Below are 21,306 nucleotides of genomic sequence, written 5' to 3'. Positions count from 1 at the left end.
TGGATAGAAGGCCCGATTGAATTCATTACGGATACACAGATTCTAAATTTTCTTGCTACTTGTGGTGAAGGAAAGTAGGCCATTAGTTCTTCCCAGAACTTCCTGTTTTCATTTGTTGTTTAGACGACGCTATGAGTATCGAGACTACATAGTGACAATGACAGAATTATTACTAAATGTTCGTATAATGAGAACTGGCAGGGGAAACTGAAGTACTAGGAGAAATCCTTCCTAGTGTAGTGCCACATTCTTCGCCACAAATCCCATATATTCATCATCATCATCATCAGTAATCTGTCAAGACGACAGGTCCACAGTCTCTTCCAAAACAATTCCTCCACCCAATNGTAACTTCTGTAAAGTCCTTGGGCCACTCTCCACTTTCATATATGGTGTTCATTAGTTTTGTCAGTGTTTTCAAACCACCTTCTCCCATATATTATCTGGTGTCAAAATCTGGCCTCCACGGTGGCAACCAGGCGACTCTCTGCCTGAGTTATGTCAAGGCCAACAGTATGTTTATATTATCACGTATATTACTGACTATAGAAGGGGTTTGCATTGGTGAACAGATGTACTGACCACATACAGGACATAAATACAAATAAATATAGCACTATTGCTGATTCCCACATTACAAATCACTCCACACTGTCTTCTCAGTCTTTCACTAGTCTTCACTTGGTAACACTCTCAGTAATGGCTAATCCTTTGCAATTTTTTACTAGACATTTCCTGGTAACGAATATTCAGCTTCCATTGTCCGCTGGTTAACATTCGACAACCAAACTTTCGATTTTCAACTCTTCCACTGAACGGCCTCAACCGCACTACACTCACTCGCTGAACAGATCTCGGTCGGTCCAGTCATATAGCCTCAGAGTGGAGTTTCAGAGAATACAGCCTGCAACACCTCTTCAATTGTTGCGTGACGTCAACGAGCACACGTATTTGGCGGGCGCTACATAGCAACATCCGCTGTTTGCAGAGTCACCGCTTAGCAACGCGCCTGTACGCCACAACATGTTTCGTTTCAGTATGTTAGTCACATTTAATGTCGTACTAATTATAACTGTTCGGGTACGTTATATCGAGCTGTATGTAATACGTCTGGGTTTTATTGGCGACGTACTCTCTTAATGACCGTGGCAATGCCTACTGCCTGAGGTCAGAGTCTAGATCTGTGCGTGTTTAATGAAACAGTGAACTGATAGACTGCGGTTAATTTAACGACACTGTCATTAGGTCTGATTGCAGGGCGTCGAATCAGAAGAAGAATCTAGTAAAACAGAGAACTCAAAGCGATATGAAACTGAACAGTCGTGGCCTGAGATGATTACTGTCCCGGTCTTTGCCCCCAAGCGCTGGGGACACCATGAAAACTTTTGTAAGGATAACTTGTCTACAGGCCCGGATAGGAACGCAGACGTTCTCAAATATTAAAACGGAATGCTAACTTCTCTCGTGCGAATAGCCGTGTTTTGTATATAGTAATTCCGACATAATATCAGTATAATGAATGAATGAACGATTGTCATAGAATTTTACTGAAGTTGAGGCTTTATGTGTTCGGTAACCCGTTATCCGCTGCCCTTGAAGATTTCGAGAGGCGTATGTGCATGGGCTGGGGTTAGACCTGGTTTTCAGAACTCGCACTGGGAAAGCTCCATATGATGGCCCTCTTAATGTCGTTGGGTTGAGTTTTTATAGCTTCCGTTCATGAAAGTTTCACCATCAGCGAACTGTATATATCTATTGGACAGGGCTCTTGGAGCAATGGAACTTCCGTTAACAATTAATGGATGGTTTCCCCGTCTTCATGCAGCTCAACTGAGACTGCATTATTTAAAATTGCATAAAGTTTAAGTAATCTTCTGACTTAGTTCCAGGAGAAATTTTGTGATCGTGTTCCAGACTTCAATTCCTGCACAGAATGGCAAGGCGCAGCTTAGTTCAAGCAGTTCTAGTCTCGGAATATTTTAAAAGAAGCCACACTTACTTACTTATTTACTCGTGGAGCTGAGCCCTTCTAGAGGAGCCGCCAATTCTGAAACTACTCAAGAATTTCTTAGAATTTTATGGAAGCCGAAGGTTTCTTACTATGTACACAAGAGCCTTCCACTGGCCCCTATCCTGAGCTAGATCAATCCAATCCATCCCATCCCTTCCTATCTCTCTAAGATCCATTTTAATATTGTCCACCCACTTACGCCTTGGTCTTACCAGTGGTCTATTTCCTTCTAACTTCCCCACCAATATCCTATATGCGTTCCTCGTCTCCCCATTCGTGCTACATGTTGTGCAAACCTCATCCTCTTTGACTTGAACATTCTAATTATACTTGGAGGAAAATACAAGTTATGATCTAAGACAGGCCACATGGGAAATAAATGTTTTTCATCATTAAATTCAATAAAGAGAAATGTAGAAAGGAAAGTCATTTTCATCACTATATTAAGTGAAGAAGTCGACGACAGAAGCATCATGACACGAAACAAAGGCAGAGGCAGGGCATGGCAACAAGCAGCTCTCATCGTGACATTAACTACCGGAGAACTTTGTAGTTGCACTTCTCCCAGCAAGAGAACTTTGGCATACAGCCGCTCTAAATGTATTGTTTATTAATTTCGCATCGCATTCTCACTCCGTTTCTACTTGCATCTACTAATTAAGTTGTAGTGAAAGTAAAGCAGGTAATTACTTCTTCCCAGAACTTCTTGTTTTATTTCATTCTACTAAACGTCTACATTATCACCTTCATTAATAAGTGGTGAGGACTGGAGTGATGATAAACTGATTTTTACATTATGACACAAAGTACACATACCACCTACATCTGGGTTGGTAAAAAAAAAAGAAAGAACTTCTGGGAAGAATGAATCGCCTGCTATCCGTTGATACATGGATCGTAACTAAATCGATGCCTCCGAGATTTCTTCGTTGCCGCAGGAACATCTTCATTGAGTTGATACTTAACAACGATAGAGCGATACACAGGCACACCTACAGAAATAAGCGTAAAATAGTTCTGTTATTACTGCTTGTGTAACGTTCTTACCGAGCCGTTACCTAGCTGCAATAACAACACCCCTTTACTGGGTTCAGGTATCATGATATAATACAAAGTTGCATAGATATTGGTCATCCACCCAAAAGTCAATATAATGGGAATCACAGACACACATAGAGCATGGAGATCCTTTACGAATGTAGACTAAAAATCTGTACCTAATGTTAGATTTAGGAGTTAAATCAAAGGCAGAAACCGAAACCAGCTTCTAAACTTTCATTTTATAGGTAAAATAAACATGGCAGTGGCATGGTATTTCTAGGCCGTATAATCCTCTTTATACATACAGATTTTAATCGGAGCAAATTTTACCATAAATTATGACAGTAGAGACAAGATTCTATGTATATATTTTGGAATATTTACAAATATACACGTTATAATTATCATCACATTTACACTCTATGCCGAATATATATATATATATACTATTAGTATAATATATTTCAGCATCCTGTTGCACTGGTTAATCCACTGAGCTGCAGGGCAAGTCTTTGAGGTGAAACTTGTTACCGTGGTGTGCCACGTTGTCCTGTAATATAGTACTTTTTCTTCTACAGCACTTTTCGACAATGAAGGACAAGGTGGCACACCACGACAAGAAGATGCACCTTCAAACTTCCCTCCGGTGAATTAAATGTTCAATAAATTTTTGCGGACTTTCCAAAACATAAAAGTGTTAACAGTTATTTAATAGACATTAGTTTTAAAGGTTTGCCATTAAGAAATCTGTGAATAAGTGCAGAGGTTTCGTTTAGAGGTTTGTGGTTAGTAACTGAATCCAGAGACATTGAGTTTTTCAGCAAATATGAAACAGTTCTGCTGCTACATACAAATTCGCTGTTACTGAAATCCATATATCAACACGCTCACCCTCCGTCCTTATGTTTGGTGTCGAACGATGCATGCATTTAAAAAACCATGCCAAAGGCATGTGTCTATGTTTAGTCAAAACTTATTCCAAATAGGGTGAAAGTAATAACCACAGTCTGTGCCTTAATGGTTTGGTTGTTTGGACTTGACGGGTAAACTCGATAAGAAGGTGCACAAACACAGTAGCAGCAGATGTCCGCCATTACAGTCTATCACAGAGGCAAAGCGTGAACAAAATGTCGGCTATATAGCACTGCACACAGATACCTGAAAACACCGGTATGAATGCGCTCTACTCACAGATTTGCCGTTCACCAGCCAAGTGATGTGGGCTATGGGCCGCGATGGGCTGGTTGTACAGTTCGCCTCTAACGTCTCTCCCACCTGATAGACCGGCTTTGATGTCAGTACTTGTGGCGGGTCTCGCTGCGTCTCTGTGCAAACAAAGCGACAATCCATGAAACTCAACACTACATCTGTATCGGCTGCAGATCGTCGCAAGTCAAGACTTCCCTCTTCATGCGGGGGGGGGCACTATTTCCCTAGCTACAACTGTAGTAGTCGTCCTAGAAAATTTCAATTCTGCCTGTAGTTTTGCATGGGCGTGAAATACTAAGGGAAGAACACAGACTGAAGGCATTTGAGAACAGGGTGTTGAGAATATTTGGACTGAACAGAGATGAAGTGACAGGAGGCTGGAGGAAACTGCATAATGAGCTTCGTAACTTGTACTCTTCGTCAAATGCGAGTATAAATAGAATGGCCATGAAATAATGTAATGGGCAGGGCATGCAGCAGGCTTGGGAAAACAGGAATGCATTCAGGGTTTCGGCGGGAAACCAGAAGGAAAAGCAAACTAGGAAGAATTGTATGTAGGCGGCAGAGCAACATTAAAATGGATCTTAGAGAAAGAGAGTTCAGTGTTATTGATTGGATTAATATGGCTCAGGATGGGGACCAGTGAAGGACTCTTGCGCAAACTGTAATGAACCTAATGAATTCTCCAGTAGCTGAGTAACCTGTTGCGTCTGAATAAGGACTGAACTCCGTGCACTTACTTCGTTATCTGGCTCCACCAGGGATGGGACGGCCAGGAACACGTTTAGAGATATCTCTGTAATGTATCGCTCAACATTCTTATGCGATCTCCATGCTGTCCGTGTATCTGTGATTCCATCAGTAAATTTTGAATGCCTCAACCAATATTTATGAAACTTGGTACATATAATATTGCACCTGAACCCATCACAACGGCGTAATTCATAAATCCCTCTCATTAGTTTGTCTGCCTATCATGTATATCGTTGTTAGGAAACGGCTCGGTAGACACGTTCCCGAGGCACAGAATACATGAAACATATAAGAATTATTGGAACATGTGTGTCTGTGGGTCTTTCTATGTATCCTTCTGTCGTTGCCAGGTAAGAACTAGGTAAAGACATTCCCGTGGCAAAGATGAATTTTTGGAGACCTCGCTTCTTGTGCGGTTGTGTCGCATCAAAGAAAGGTAGACGATTAGTTCTTGCCAGAACTTATTGTTTTAAATAGGGTTCAAACTACAAAACCTTCTTCGTGCCTCGCCATCTGAAAATTCACAACTGTACACGACAAAATGTGTCCGTTATATCCGAGTCTGTTATAACGAGGATTACCGTATTGTAGGCTGCGAATGGGGCTGCTGACTGGCCGATGTAATCCGTCCTGTGAATCTAGGAAAGCGCTACATTCAGGACACGCAAACCAGAGGAAGAATCCTTCTAAGACAAGATTTTGCCGCGCAGCAGCTCAAGCGGTTAGTCGCTAGCTTCCCACCGCGGCGGTCCGGGTTCAAAGCAGAGTCTGGTCAAATGGGATTTGTGGTGGACAAAGTGGCGCTGGGGCGGGTTTTCTCCGATTACTTCGGTTTCCCCTGCCAATCTTCATTCTCCCAAATTCTCCATCATCATAATCACCCATGGAAGGCTACAATAGGCCAATCAGTGGCCGCCGTGCCTAGTGGACCCAACAGAACTCCACCTCCCACTATGCGAATTAAAAGACATAATTTATCAATGCTCCACTTTGACTAGACATGCAAAAGATATACTGACGTCAGGAGGTCCTCAGTTAGGATGTTTCTGCTATGGCATTACAGCCATGGTTCTTTGAAGGGCTCGAGCGATGTCGGGGGTGTACGATGGGCCCAGCAGCGGTCTGAGTGCCTGGGACAGCTGTAAGTTGCACCCCCCATAACCAAATAGGATAAAACCACAATAAATGCTCTGCTGCGACAAAATCGTTGCAGCAGACTTCATCACCAGGAATCACAAAAGATTCTGTTTGCACAGACTTCATTGCAAACCAATAAACCTGAATGCCTACATCCAATCTGTATTTATGAGTTAGGTGAAGGAAAAATGGCTTCGGGAAGAGTTTATAAAGTACGGGTAGTTAAACATTATGCCCAGCCAGCAAGTACCTCAGATATTATTGTAGCGTTTAGGGATGTTGCTATTTAACGACCGCGAGATGCCGGATACACCAGGGCCGTTTCTGGACAACGGCTCAGTAAACACGTTACCACAGAAACAGACACGAAAGCAACAATAGAGCTGTGTTTTCTATGTGGTCTGTGCCAAGGTGTTATAAGCAATGGACAAGTTTAGAACTTAGTTCTGTGCAGGAGTCTGTGAAGAGAGAACTTGAGCAGGAAGCAGAGGAATAACCATTGTTGGAGTCGTTACCAGGAAACGTCTAGTAACAGACTGAGAACACTAGACCGTGTGCTCTAGTGACCTGTGAATTGTGGAAATAGCGATACTTTTATAATATTATAGTTAGGATCTCTGTAATTGGCCAATAAATTCAAACCCCGTCTATAGTGACCCCTATTACGTGACATAAAGATGGTATTTATTAATTTTTAATTTCTTGCGCACCTTAAAGAGATGGCATTGCTATTGCTAAAATTACACAAAAATATATTGTCTCAATTTAGATAGGAATTCAGCGTCCGTAAGTACACATATTTACTGTTCTAAATCGTGGGCTTGAAACAGATGAACGAGTCTCGCTCCAGATTTAGTGTCGAAATATTTCCAGACAAATGCAGATTTAGGAGGATCTTTGCAAATCAATCATTAACTAGCGATCCTGTACAGAAAAATCTACAATACGAAGTCTGCATGGCGTGGTTCCGAACATTTTGCTTTTTCGAGGTAACTTACGTTCAAATTTTATTAGCGATAAACATATTCTCTTTCCTTCTTATATCCCTTTAGCTTTTTTCTTATATTTTCCATTTCTTTATCCAGGATTTATTTTTTTGCCTCTTGTCAGCCTTACCTGGACTGCCCCCCTCCCCTTCTCACGCTCCTTCAAGTTAAAACATTCCCTCACCTTCGTTCTTCCTTATCTTCAACTATTTTGTAGTTTCATCTCCTTTCGTCTTATCTCCTGTATTTTTACAACGTTAATTGCTGTTGGCCTTCGCCAGCACAGTCATTTTTCGTTCCGTGTCCCGCGGGACCCATGATTGTACTCGTATTTTTCTGCCTCACTAACCCGAGTCTTCACGCTATCTCTATTTCTTTCCTCCCACAGTGCACTTCCATCCGCTTTATATGCTCCCTCTCTCTCGCCCCTCTCTCGTATCTACCAACAGCACGAACATCAGAAGAAAGTTTGGGGTTTCCTCATATCCTTGCAACGACAGAAAGAGAGGCCAGTAAGCAACATCTGATAATACCTATGGCGTTTGTCCTTGAAGTCTGTAACCTCAGTTTCTATTGTACACTGAACAAAGTGGAACCAACTTAGTTTTAGAGTAAGTTCTCTTACGTAGGACTCCAGACAACTAAAGCAAGAAATCTGCAAGTCACTAAAGAACTTCTGCAGTTTATTTCTTCATACACATATTTCAATCTCGCCAATAGCCACAGTTAACTCATTTATACAAGTCGGACGATGCCTGAACCAAAATACGGCCATGGGTCCCAGCGGGGCCCGATGCCAGGAGTGACTGTGCCGACTGACTACCAGCAGTTAGCTTCTTCTCTGCTCTGCTCATATGTAGAGGGACCTGACCCTTGAAAACTGATTATGTACAATTTTTTTTTTCCTTGGCACTACAGGCCTAGAGGGCCTAGGCCTACCTCCATGAACTTCTCCGTTCACTTTGGTTTTTCTAGATCTTACACATTCGCTAGGGCGGGTGATCAGCTCGTCGCAAGGCCTCTACCTGTACACAAACACAGAAAATCGCACACACATATACTAAACATCCATGCCCTGAGTGGGATTCGAACCCAATATCCCGGTTTCAAGGCGAGCGAAGACAGTACATGCCTTACACCGCTCGGCCATCGTGTCGGGCCATGTACAAATACCGACATGTATATATAGATGTAAATACAGAAGACGTGTACTACTAATTTTGACAGCTGTCTATGAAGGTCTGACAGAAACAAAAATTTTGTCTTGGGCCCCAGTGAGGTTCGACACCTACACCGACTGGCTGACTGACCGTCAGTCGTAACGTGACTTTGACTACTTGGTTATTCCTGAGACATTAGGTGTTTAGAGACATGCCAGACAGTCGACAGCCAGAGAGCAAAGGAGCCCCTGAACACGAAAGCTAAGGAATCTACAGCGTTGAGAACCGTTACCAAGCAATGCCTAGTGGATGTACAGAAAACTTAGTGCGTGCCATAGTAAATTGTAGAGTGCGTGATTTCGCCATAGCGCTATAATTAATTGTATTTTTTATTGCCAGTGGGCTGGGACTTTGTACTGCGGCCACTTCCGGCCTATTGTACCAGCGCCAGATGATAAGTGAGGGTGATTGTGGAGCAATTGGTGGAATGAAGATTGGCAGGGAACCAAAGTACTCGGAGAACCCCTGCCCCAGTGCCACTTTGTACACCACACATCCCACTTGATCAAATCCGGATCCAACCCGGGCCGCCGCGGTGGGAAGCCAGCGACTAACCGCTTGAGGTATGGCGCGGCCTCAATTAATTGTACGTATTTACTACTTGTAAGAGAAAAATGAATCCAGTTGTCACTCTAAACCCCGTATCTAGTGACTAAACATGTAGCAATATTAGTACGATCTTGCACTATAACAGCAGCAACAACAGCAATGCGATGAGACTTGATCCCCTGGCTTTGGGTCCATAAATAAGCCTATGATGGAAAAGTATGAATTATGGATAGAATGATGAGTATCAAAAGAAATGTTACAAGTATTATATTTTTGGACATTATCCATTGCCTTGTCTATTTTTAAAAAAAATTAGTCCTCTTTCTTTTTTAAAACACAACGTTTCGGAAACTGGATTCTGTCCCCTTCCTCAGGGAAAACCTACTCAGTTGGGTCCAATAGATAGAGCTAGCCCCTCTCTCAGTCCGGAGACTGGATTCTGTCACCGTCCTCAGTTAAAACCTACTCAGTTGGGTCCAATAGATAGAGCTAGCCCCTCTCTCAGTCCGGAGACTGGATTCTGTCACCGTCCTCAGTTAAAACCTACTCAGTTGGGTCCAATAGATAGAGCTAGCCCCTCTCTCAGTCCGGAGACTGGATTCTGTCACCGTCCTCAGTTAAAACCTACTCAGTTGGGTCCAATAGATAGAGCTAGCCCCTCTCTCAGTCCGGAGACTGGATTCTGTCACCGTCCTCAGTTAAAACCTACTCAGTTGGGTCCAATAGATAGAGCTAGCCCCTCTCTCAGTCCGGAGACTGGATTCTGTCACCGTCCTCAGTTAAAACCTACTCAGTCGGATCCAATAGATAGAGCTAGCTCCTATCTCAGTGCGGAGACTGGATTCTGTCCTCGTCCTCAGTTAAAAATTACTCAGTAGTGTCCAATAGATAGAGCTAGCCCCTATCTCAGCCCGGAGACTAGATTCTGTCCTCGTCCTCAGTTAAAACCTACTCAGTTGGGTCCAATAGACAGAGCTAGCCCTTATCTCGGTCCGGAGACTGGATTCTGTCCTCGTCCTCAGTTAAAACCTACTCAGTTGTTTTCAACAGATAGAGCTAACCCCTATCTCAGTCCGGAGACTGGATTCTGTCCCCGTTCTCGGTTAAAACCTACTCAGTTGGGTCCAATAGATAGAGCTAGCTCATATCTCAGTCCGGAGGCTGGATTCTGTCCCCGTTATCGGTTAAAACCTACTCAGTTGTGTCCAATAGATAGAGCTAACTCCTATCTCAGCCCGGAGACTGGATTCTGTCCCCGTTCTCGGTTAAAACCTACTCAGTTGGGTCCAATAAATAGAACTAGCTCCTATCTTCGGACCGAAATAAGGGCTAGCTCTATCTATTTGACCCAACTGTGACATTCTGCTCACCATAAACTCCACACCGACTGGTCCCACTCTTAAGACTCCGGACACAATGCGCTTGATCTGCGATATAACCAATGATTGTACTTACCATTGACACTTACATGTATACATCACTGCAGCTAACTTCATTAATTAAGCTTTCATTGTAACCGTATAAAAAACGATGTTTCTATTTTGCAATTATCCCACAGAGTTTTAAAACTAGTAACGGAATTTACACGGACGAATTTTTAAGTGACGCTGAGGGTTCCGGGAAAAGTTATTTACAAATCATTACATTGGCTCGCGATCACTTGTAAGTGGTGCACTTCGTATATTACGGAAAAGAAGATTCTTCCCGTTTAGGTAGAGGACTCGCCGATTATGAACACTTTTCAGTCGTGTGATGTTAATAACATTCGTTCTTCCGAGCTTAATAACAGCAGTTCTGTCGAGTTTAACCTCAAAGTCTGCTTCAGACTTCTCCACTCTTCTCTGTGAACGCCATTTCGGAAATTGTTGTAATATCAGAGGATTGCGTGTTGATATTCTGTTCAATGACTTTTCATTTCCCAGTAGGCTAGCAAGGGATGGAATGGTACCCTCTGGGAAGAATGGAGCTACTGAATCCAAGCACCATGTAATGCAACAAGTTTTCTAATCAATAAATGACTGTATGATCCAACATATGTCAACGCTTAGACCATCGGCAGGGGCGTCCAAATAAATATAAAAGGAAACTTTACATCTTAATTATTAACAGATTCTAGAAGGTTCTGACGATGGTGGATGACATACAGAATTACTGGGTTTTGGACTTCTTACTTCGTCCTAAATTATAGGTAATATTACCTAGAATTCCGGAGGATGGAAGATTACAAAAAACAGTAATTCTCTGTGTTAATCATTAATACCACGCACAGTACTTAGAACTTGATCATAAAGAAAGCCATTTAAAATAATATTGATATTTGAAATCAAGATGACCTGTGATAAGGAAGAAGCGCACAATCAGTAGGCACACACACCTTTCATGTAGAAGGCTTTTATGGTGTGCGTAATTATAATAAAGTGTTACAGAATTTGTATTAATTAATTTTCTTTTGCATTAGTTTATTATCTCTTTACTACTTACTGAGGAGCCGAGATAACGTATAAGGTATAATGACGACCTACTGGCTGGTTGGTTCGGGTTCGATTCCCGACAGAGGGATGAGATTTTTCTTTCCTACACAGCGTCAAGGTAGGTTCCAGTGTCCCCCCAGTATCCTATCCAATGGGTAACGGGGTCTCCTTCTTCGGTGGTAAAGCGGCCGAAGCGTGAAGTTGATCACTCGCCTTCATCCAGTGCCTAGGTCAAGAATGGTGGAGCTATACCTCCACTCTCCCATGTCTTCATAGCGTAGCGCTTAATTAATTAAGCACAGAGACAACTTAACATTACCTTACCTAAAGTTGTATTTGAAACAGGTTTGTCTACACTTATACGAATATTTAGTAGGTATGCAATTATTCTGTATTAGGAGTTTCGTAGTTTCCATAAGTCCTTCCAGGCAGGCACTGGGATGGTACACCAATTATATCACGAACCTTCGAAATCCAATTCCAACTCATCAATCATCCTACCGTCCGAAACCACATAGTCTCAATACTGAACGTATAATTAAATAACTTCAAAAAATTTAATTAATCGTCAGTTGTTTAATCTGTCCTGTGACATGGTCTCTTAGTGAACTTTGTGTGCTTTATTAGTAGACTGATTTTCGGTCGACTTTGTGATAACATATATATATATCCACAAGGCGATCCTAAGGCATTCGTGTTGTAGAAAAGAATTTATCCCTGGAATTTAAATTTACATTTACATTTACAAATTTACATTTGGATTTTTATTGGTCTATTAATTGGCTTAGATTCTTTGTACTCTCGTGCTCTGAATTCAATGTGAGCAGCGGAACGGTAGTAACGGTCCTGCTATCTTCACCTCCATCCAGTGCCCAAGTCAAGAAGAGTGGAGATATACCTCCACTCTCACATATGCCTTCATAGCCTGCTCCTCGGTTAATTACTCGTAGTTGACAACTAGTAAAATAATTACGGGCAGTTGAGAGAGCTAACGAAGAGATTGTGATGACAGAATGATTTCTGGGATTTGATTTGTCATGTTGTGTTATTAAAGACAGGTTAGCGAGGTTACTTCTGTCTTATACGCATAGGAGCTGAATGCTTGTGATTAATTTTAACGTACAGTTGTTCTTCAACTGCTGTTAATCTATATGTCACTACCCGAATATCCATTTCGAAGTTCTGAATATTCGTTGAAGAGTTTTTAATGAATCAGCATCGCACACGTCATTATTTGCTGCTTTTAGACTTATAGTGGTTTTTGTATTGGAGAAGATAAATATATTATTAAGAACGCAGGGGTATTGAGGGTAATTAAATTGCCGATGAACTGACAAGACTGGGATCTGAATGTCCTCTCAGAGGACCTGAACCAGCATGAGGGATCTCAGCAGGCTGCCAGGGACTGGAGACCAAGAAATACCGGGACTTCCTAACAGGACTAAAACATGCAAAGGAATTTCAGATAGGAACCTCTTCCAAAAGAACTGAGGAGTAATTAAAATGAACAGAAATCCGTTCCGACAGGTGAGTGACTACTTAGGGGACATGTCACCTGAAAGGACACATTTTCATATTCGGATTAACAAACAATCGTAATGTGACACGTGCCTGCAAAAAGAGTAATCATCCTCACATATCCTGTGTGACTGTGAGGCCGCGGCCTACTTAAGAATTCGTCACCCCGGGACACTACTTCTTCGAAGTATACGATTGTTGAAGTGTTGAAAAACAGGGTAAAATATTAAAAAGGGTAAGATTTTCCTGTGCTTAAATATAATTTCGCGTTATGATATGAAGACTTTGACAATAGTGCTTAGCTTCATGACTAAGGAAATCACCCCTGTACCCATTGGATAGGAGGCTGATAGGGTCCCAGAAATGATTTGACCGCCGTGGAGTAAACAAAAGTTCCTTACGATTTCCCAGGACTTTACCTCTCGCTGTAGCGACTGAGCTATCCCAGCTTCGTTGAAATAGAAGGGGATGCACAGTACAGCACGGATCCTAATGCAAGGACAGGTCAAGGCACTCCCTTATTCATTCATTTAAGGTAACATGAATGCAGCGTAAGATATCATGGCTATTAGAGAGGAGAGTGCTATGATTGCGGTTACAACCACTTGGAGCACGGAAGGTACACTTACGTATGACAGTCAACTCATGTTCGTTGGACGGCTTCGTGTAGATGGGTGTCTGTGTCGATACCACACAAGCGTAGGAGCCGGACCCTTCGAAGTCCATGTTCCGGAGTAGAATCTGACTCTCGTTGCTGCCGTTCCACTGCAACAGAACGACACAGACTCTTACTGCGAATTCATGTTCCGGAGTAGAATCTGACTCTCGTTGCTGCCCTTCCACTGCAACAGAACGACACAGACTTTTACTGCGAATTCATGTTCCGGAGTAGAGTCTGACTCTCGTTGCTGCCGTTCCACGGCAACAGAATGACAGGCTTTTACTCCGAGATGACAGATGCTGCGTTATACAGAGTGGCAGAGACGGTCTCAGTTCCAAGTCTCTCCCCTCCGGCAGCAAATATGACAACTTCCTTTCGGTTCTAAACGTTTTTCCAAGCACGATAAAAATTGTACCATTATTAATAATTCTCAAATTACTATTTATTTCTGCTGAATAATTTGTAAAATATGTAAAACTATTTACAGCATATGAAGAGTGTGCTACACATCATTTGAATGCAGTTAAAGGAGGCAGTTGGTGGCCAGCTGAAGACCGTCTTAGAAGTTTAACGAATATTTCAGTGTCTTCTGAATCACAGCAGCGTGTAACTAATCAGCTTACTAACTACATGAAGCAGAGCCTTTGATATTTGTAATTTGAGACGCTTAGAGTTCCTTGGGCTATACAGCATGGGATAAACAGATGATTTATGAACTGTGTTGTACATATCATCACCGTGTTTCATATGGACATAATTGTACTCGTAGTCTATATGTAGACCCACATTATCATTGTTGTATTGAACATTCGTGGCAGTAAAGCCGCCAGACCGTGAAGCTGACAATTCCGCTGAGTCTACTGATAAACCATCTTCATGGTGCGATACTCAATCAAGTACAAGGAAAAATAAATTTAACTTTACTTTCAAATTTTAGTGTATGGGCATTATAACCCTTGTTACTAATTTTTATACGACTCTCCTCGTTCCTAGCTGAAACATACTAACTAATTAAATCCACGGGGCAGAACCCTTTTTGAGAAATCCCAGTCCCTCAGCCTCTAAATAAATCCAAAATAATTTATGGTACCCGGAAATCCATTATCGTGTTCACAACAGTCCTCCACTTACCCCCACCCTGAGTAAGCTGAATCCAGTCCCTACGGCATATTTATCTGAGAACCATCTGAATCCTCCCACCTATGTCTAGGACTTCAATCTATAAGGGGTGGGCATTCTTGGCCCTTGCACCGCGACCAGTGATCTATTGTGCCTTACGTCTAGGACTTACTGGTGGCCTCTTTCCTTTCGGCTTTCCCACCAAATCCTCTATTCACTCGTCCCTCCCCATACTTCTACATTCGAACACTAACACATTGTAGCTGTGTTGTAACACTTGTGTTACAACATTGCGCTTTCTGAGGATACTGCAGATACACAGTAAACAAGTTACATTAAACTTTAAACGCGGAAGCAACATGCTGACTCATGTATAAGTCAGCCGAGTTGTGAGTGCCCGCGGCCGAAATGCGAACTACTCTCTGATGAGTGCTGAGGACAGTAGCGAAGAAATAAACATCTCTAGCACCAGCCTAGACGAAACAGTGAAGTACTCAGTTCCTCCCGCAGAGTGCTTCGTGTTCTTAACGGCTACCCATTGACGATTAAACCAGGCCCTATCAACAGGTTGCCACCAACCAGGGAATCCGCCTGATGTAAAAATGAACAGGCTCCACAACAATGTTTAGAGATGTGAGCAAGTAGCCTACCCATGCCAATCCAATTTCACAATGTAGGGATTTGTGTGTGTCTGTTCTTAAGATACACAGAAGTTCAATATCTTTACAAAGTGTAAAAACAAACATTAGCAATAGTTCCCACACGGAAAGCTCCGCAGAAAAGCAGGAACTAATGTTCACAATAGTAGCTCTCTGAGGAGAGGGTCGTTCAAAACGTGCTTCAATCTGCAATGAAGCAAAGGATGCCGAAGGATTTGCCGCTGATGTGGAAGCAGCAGTCACAAGGGAAGCGAGGGTGATGAGAAAGATTACGCACGGACTTCGTAGAAAGCAGAACAAGTGAGAGTAAGTTTGCACCGCCTCGAATCGTACGCGATACGAGGAAAAGAAAATTATCTTGCTGATTTCGGAGAGTGTCGTATGCGTACAGTAATACCAGAACACTGCGAGATAAGAAAGATATTCTCACTTTGCGCAAACTGCCCATCTTCGTGACAAATTATGCTGGATTTCACGGAGAAGAGGGAAATTTTCGGAAAATGGTGAAATGCATGAGGTTCTGAATTAAATAGTGTATAAATAGAAGATATCTTTTAATTGAAGGACAAGACACTGCTTCTCGATGTGCCACAAACTTGACAATTCCAACACATAGTGGCAAAGGGCTGAGGAATCTAACCGTATATTCAGATGAGGCCTGGGTTCATATCCATTGCACAATGAAAACTATTGACCTCATGACGAAATTTCGGGAGTAATGGTAGAGACAAGTGCAGGACCGAGGGCTATATTTATTCCCATGTTGCTGGCAGCATGTACAGAACAAAATGTAAGAAGCTGGAAGAGAAAATTATTCCCAATATGCACCTTCCAGTACTGTTTTAACTTATCACGCATTACACCACATATACAAGAAAACGTCAGGTCAAGGCACGCTTTATAATACTTCTGCAAGGTAATAAAACTGCCGCTGATTCGCAATTAACAAAAAAGAAATCACGCAAACTGTGACACTGTAAAAACCGGAATCTCTTTTTAATTTGGACAGAATTTTGCAGGGAAAAAATGATTCACTGTTTTGCGACCCTCTTCATACCAATGTGATTTAAATACAGCAGAAGTATTGCATAATTTAATAAAATAAAAATCTGTTTCAAATATTTATTCTAGTGTTATAATATTCTTTAAAGAATTGGCAAGGAAGAGTGTGGGTGAAGTAAGGCAAGCTTGTAACCACGTGAAGACAACTGAAGGACATTATCGGACTTGATGTGGAAAGCAACTGAAAACACAAAGGTCAATAAATGAGCATGAAGTTCTGTCGATAACTGAAGACAGTGGCCGTGCAAAAGGAACTGCATCTAAAGAAATCAACATTCAGCAAACTCGGCTGATAAACGGCGTGAAGACTCATTGGTTTTCGTGTTCCGATCTGTTCAATAAAATCACAACTTCTTTCCTGAAACTTATGGTAATGTCTGCACTCTTTCCTTTATCTAACTGTACAGGTCTCCCTTCTTCTCGGGGTTTGCCACCCTCAGTAATCGTCTAGCGCGGATGGACACAACAGCGTTCTAGCTGCCGAGGCACTCACAGCTTGGTTGGAGTATATTTGTGAAATCCACTGCCTAGCTGGGGCGGGCAAAACAAGCAGTGGCGAAGTATCGATTTGAGGCAAGGTCTAGAAGTAAGGCTCTGTTTGTAAGAGAGCAGATAATGGAATATTCTAGAAGATCACGCCCTTTACTCTTCTGCGTAAACATCTCTACAGAATACCGTATCAATCGCCATGTTTCGCAGTAGAAAACACTGAACGTGGACTGCGCTGTCCTCTGATCGGAAGGATGGGTGCGCTCCATAGCTCCGTAACACTGTTTCAGCCAGTTACTGGTCGCTTTATTTATAAGTCTTTATAAGAGGCTCATGGAAGTGTCCTGTTGGAGTGCGCCATACACCAGACATTTTCTGTCGTCCCCTTTTGTTTAAGTAAACACCTTTCAGAAGCTGCCTCTTCTTGTCGTCAGGTAAAAATATGAAAGCTGTTATACAGAGTTGTCAGTTAATTATTATCCATCTAATTAGGCAACAGCTTACTTTCACACTTATACCTAACGAAGGCCGCGCCATAGCTCAAGCGGTTAGTCGCTGACTTCCCACAGCAGCTGTCCGGGTTCGATCCCGGGTCTGGTCAAGTGGGATTTTTGGTGCACAAAGTGGCGCTGGGACGGATTTTCTCCGAGTACTTCGGCTTCCCTACCAATCTTCATTCCACCAAATCCTCCNGAAACTTTGGCGCACCCTTTGAAATATTCCAGGTGTCTCACGGGTCACGTCACATGCAACAGGTATCCTGGCCAACAGCTCGAATTCATTATCCACCGTGTCGTAGATCAGGCTTTTCACATGGCCCTACACGAAATGGTGCAGAGGTGTCAAGTCTGGGGATCGGGGTGGTCAAGGCACTGGACCTCCACTTCCTATCCAATAACCACGAAAAGCAGTATCCACGTAGTCTCGAGATAAAATGCTGAAGTGTGCCGGCGCTCCGTCATGCTGTATCCACATTTGCCTCCGCACAATCAGTGGCACGTCTTCTAGCAAAGTCTGAAGGCTACTTTCCAGGAGCACCTTGTGAAAGGGCCCATTGAGCCGCGGTGGTAGGAGGAAAGGCCCAATCAAGTGTTCGTCAATGATGCCCGCCCAGACATTGACAGAAAATTGCGCCGGATGGCAAACAACTACAGTAACGTTGGGGTTTCCGTAAGCCCAAAAGTAGCTGTTTTGACAGTTGAACCAGCCATCCCTTGTAAACTGCGCTTCGTCTGTGAATAACACGTGATTCAGGAAGTTTGGCTGATGTAAACACTGGTTCAGTATCCACTGACAAAATTGAACTCGTGGTACGAAGTCAGCTGTACCTACGTCGTGTACTCGCGTTGGATGATACGGATGAAGTTGTTGGTCATGTAGGATCCTCCAAACACTTGATTTTGATGTCCCCACAGTCTTGGCAATGGCACGAGTGCTGGTGGATGGCTGTTCCTCTATGCAATGCAGTTCGATATTGAGGCGCCAATTTTAAACGAAATGGTTTTAAATGCCGCCCTAGCGTTGCTATTTTACTTTTGCGGACATAGCTTCCCATTTTAAGGAACCCTCAGTAGGCTCCTAAATTATGGCACCAAATTCCTGGGACACCCTGTATATCTAACAAAGCAAGATTATCTTCCGGAACACGTTTTTAACTTAGATAATATAGAAAATTTTTATAACTCCTTCATTTTATACCATCATTTCAGGATGAGGTATCAAGTTTTTTCAAAACGCAGCTGCCTAGTGGCAAGAACCTGGCTCCCTGTGTTTACTTTGCGACGCTGCTCAGTATCTGGACTGTATGCAGAGATGGACATGCGCAGGCGCTCCAGTTCAGCGGAAGAGCTGGGGGAATGACTGTTACAGTCCATGTTCGCGTGTTTCCTTCCTTACTGGGTCGGTATTTGCGCCGTCTTAAGGCACGACACGTGGCTCCGTGTAGAGAGAGCGATCTAGAACTAAGAAGATGCGTCTAGCCACATCTGTTCTGATTTGCAGGGCTCACCTAATCGAGGTACAGTTCCGGCATTTGGGTGGAGGAACTGAGGAAGAACCACTAAAAGCCTTAGTCAGTATATCGGTATCCCGTCCGAGATTTGAAAAAGAACCTCCATAATACATGTCAAGAGGTTTATCACTACAATACCCTGTTCGGTTTTGAATCATTACGTAATATTTACAAGAATTCTTCACCTCGAAGGAAACACGTTGATTTATCATTACCAACACAAACTGGTTTCATGCTGTTTAAGTAAATAACCACCGTTTATTGCGGTAATTAGACGAAAGACGGAAATATATCCAGTGAGGAAAAACACAGATTCTTTGGTGTTTGATTGGCTGCTTTATAGGGTTAATAATTAATCTGTGAATAACCTAAATTGACTACTTTACTCCTCTCTGCTTGTACAACCCTGATGACGTGTGGTCTGGTGATGGCCATCTAAGCGTCGAATGATGTACATTACATTTCCATCGTATAGTGTTTATTGCTGCAGTTTAATCTACTATGATGGTGCAAAAACTAATGCGAATGTATACTCTAATTCAGTATTTGGTTCCGTTGACAGAATTATCTGTGTAGATATAACATACACTATAATTTCTCCGAATGTTTCGGGCTTTTCCGCCATTATCAAGTATTAACACAATATTAAAGTCAAATTTAGCTCACGGGCAAACATCAAGTTCTGCCGAAAGCTAGGCAAATCCCCTAGCGAAACGTTTAACATTACGAATTGCCTGTTGCTACACGACAACGCGCCCGCAAATCGCTCTGTTCTTGTTCAGGAGTAACTGGTAAGGCAACAGGTCACCGATTTTCCACACCGTCCGTACTCACCTGATCTCGCACCGTGCGATTTCTTTATCTTTTACCGCTTGAAAGCAAAGCTACGTGGTCGTAGATTTCAGTTGTCTGAGGAGGTCGTCAATGCCACAAGAGACGCCGTACGGGAATTTCCTGCCGGTACGTCTCAGCAATGTTTTCGGCAGCTATATCAACATCGGCAGACTTACATAGTGTCCAGCGACAACTATATTGAGGGCCGATGTGGATCTGTGTAAGTGTACGAATATGTGAATACCTTGTAATATGATGCGATAAAACCACAGCCCATTAATTTAATGACTGTATCACGTAAGTTGACGTAACAAAATTATAATAATTGTCTCACATACAATATAACATTGAGATAAAGTACTGTCATGTATGAGAGGTAACGTGACTAATAACTAGGGACCGGATTTCAATGCAAATGCATATTTCTTCCTTGCAACCAGAAAGTATGCTCGTTTGGATATATGTATGAACTGCTTCATTTCTTAAATTTTGGACATGATTTGATGGTGCATATAAATGCGTATTTTGCCTCTTTTATGAATAAGCATCATATTTTCGAAGATATCTATTTATACTGCATATTTCCCTTCTGAAATGTTTTAATATATTTTAATTTGATGTTTTCAATTATGGTCATGTTTATACATCTTTTCTTTTCCGTATTTCAATATGTTGCATATTTGACTCAACATCTCGTCATGATTCATGTTTCTGATGCAATACCCAGAACGGGACTTCCTCGATCCCTGTACTCGTAACTTGCCTCATCCGTGTACCATCAAAGTGGCCGCGAAGAGATAGTCGGAAGCGTTCACATGTAGCCGGTATCAATGTAATACGATTCAACCTCGATCCCTGTACACGTAACTTGCCTCATCCGCGTACCATCAAAGTGGCCGCAAAGAGATTAGTCGGAAGCGTTCACATGTAGCAGCTATCAACGTAATACTATTCAACCGATAAGGGAACTTATTTATTTCCGAAGTCTCCATGAGGTTCCTTACGCTTCTTCATTTGAAGCGGGGGGGGGGCCATTAACGTTAGTGGTGACTAGCCTGTAGTTAAGTTTGTTTAGCTTTCTGTAGTCATGCCGAAAGTGAAAGTAAGTTAGAAAACTAAATTACAGCTGTATCAGCGGGAGTTCGAAGGAGAGATGATAAGTAAGGAAAGCGAAATTCTTTATTGCCGAGCGTGTGAGAAAACAGTTGGTTGTGAAAAACGCTTTCAAGTGCTTCAGCATTTGAACACTAATATACACAAAGAGAATATTAAAATTAAGTCCACAGAAAGTGCTCCTGTTCAAAAATTGCTTAGTGAATTTTCTAATAATAGTTTTTCAGTTTTCCTCTGATTTATGCGAAGCCTTTTTAGCGGCAGATATTCCACTGTGAAAACTAACCAATCCTACTCTGAGAAATTTCATAGAGAAGTATACACAGTGCAAAGTGCCGGATGAACCTACTGTGCACAAAAATTACGTGAAGCAGTGTTACTGTGTGTGTATGGGGGGCTCATACACACACAGTTTGGCATTCCGATCGCCCTTACAGGCAAAACTGTGACAGTTTACCCCCTC

General features: G+C 42.4%; 1 protein-coding gene across 1 annotated transcript in view; it reads right to left on the bottom strand.

Moving 5' to 3' along the window:
* Window positions 1-3,536: 3,536 nt before the first annotated feature.
* Window positions 3,537-21,306, bottom strand: part of LOC111873675 — a 613,974-nt gene continuing 596,204 nt past the window's right edge. Inside the window, exons 3-5 of the mRNA XM_023868593.2 lie at window positions 13,525-13,660; window positions 4,211-4,377; window positions 3,537-3,602 (exon numbers count right to left, since the gene is read on the bottom strand). Coding sequence (XP_023724361.1) covers window positions 3,537-3,602; window positions 4,211-4,377; window positions 13,525-13,660 — 369 coding nt within the window. The remainder of the gene's footprint in view (window positions 3,603-4,210; window positions 4,378-13,524; window positions 13,661-21,306) is intronic.

Source organism: Cryptotermes secundus, unplaced genomic scaffold (assembly GCF_002891405.2).
Source record: "Cryptotermes secundus unplaced genomic scaffold, Csec_1.0 scaffold1500, whole genome shotgun sequence".
Lineage (NCBI taxonomy): Eukaryota > Metazoa > Arthropoda > Insecta > Blattodea > Kalotermitidae > Cryptotermes > Cryptotermes secundus.
This window is presented reverse-complemented; position numbering and strand designations above follow the sequence as displayed.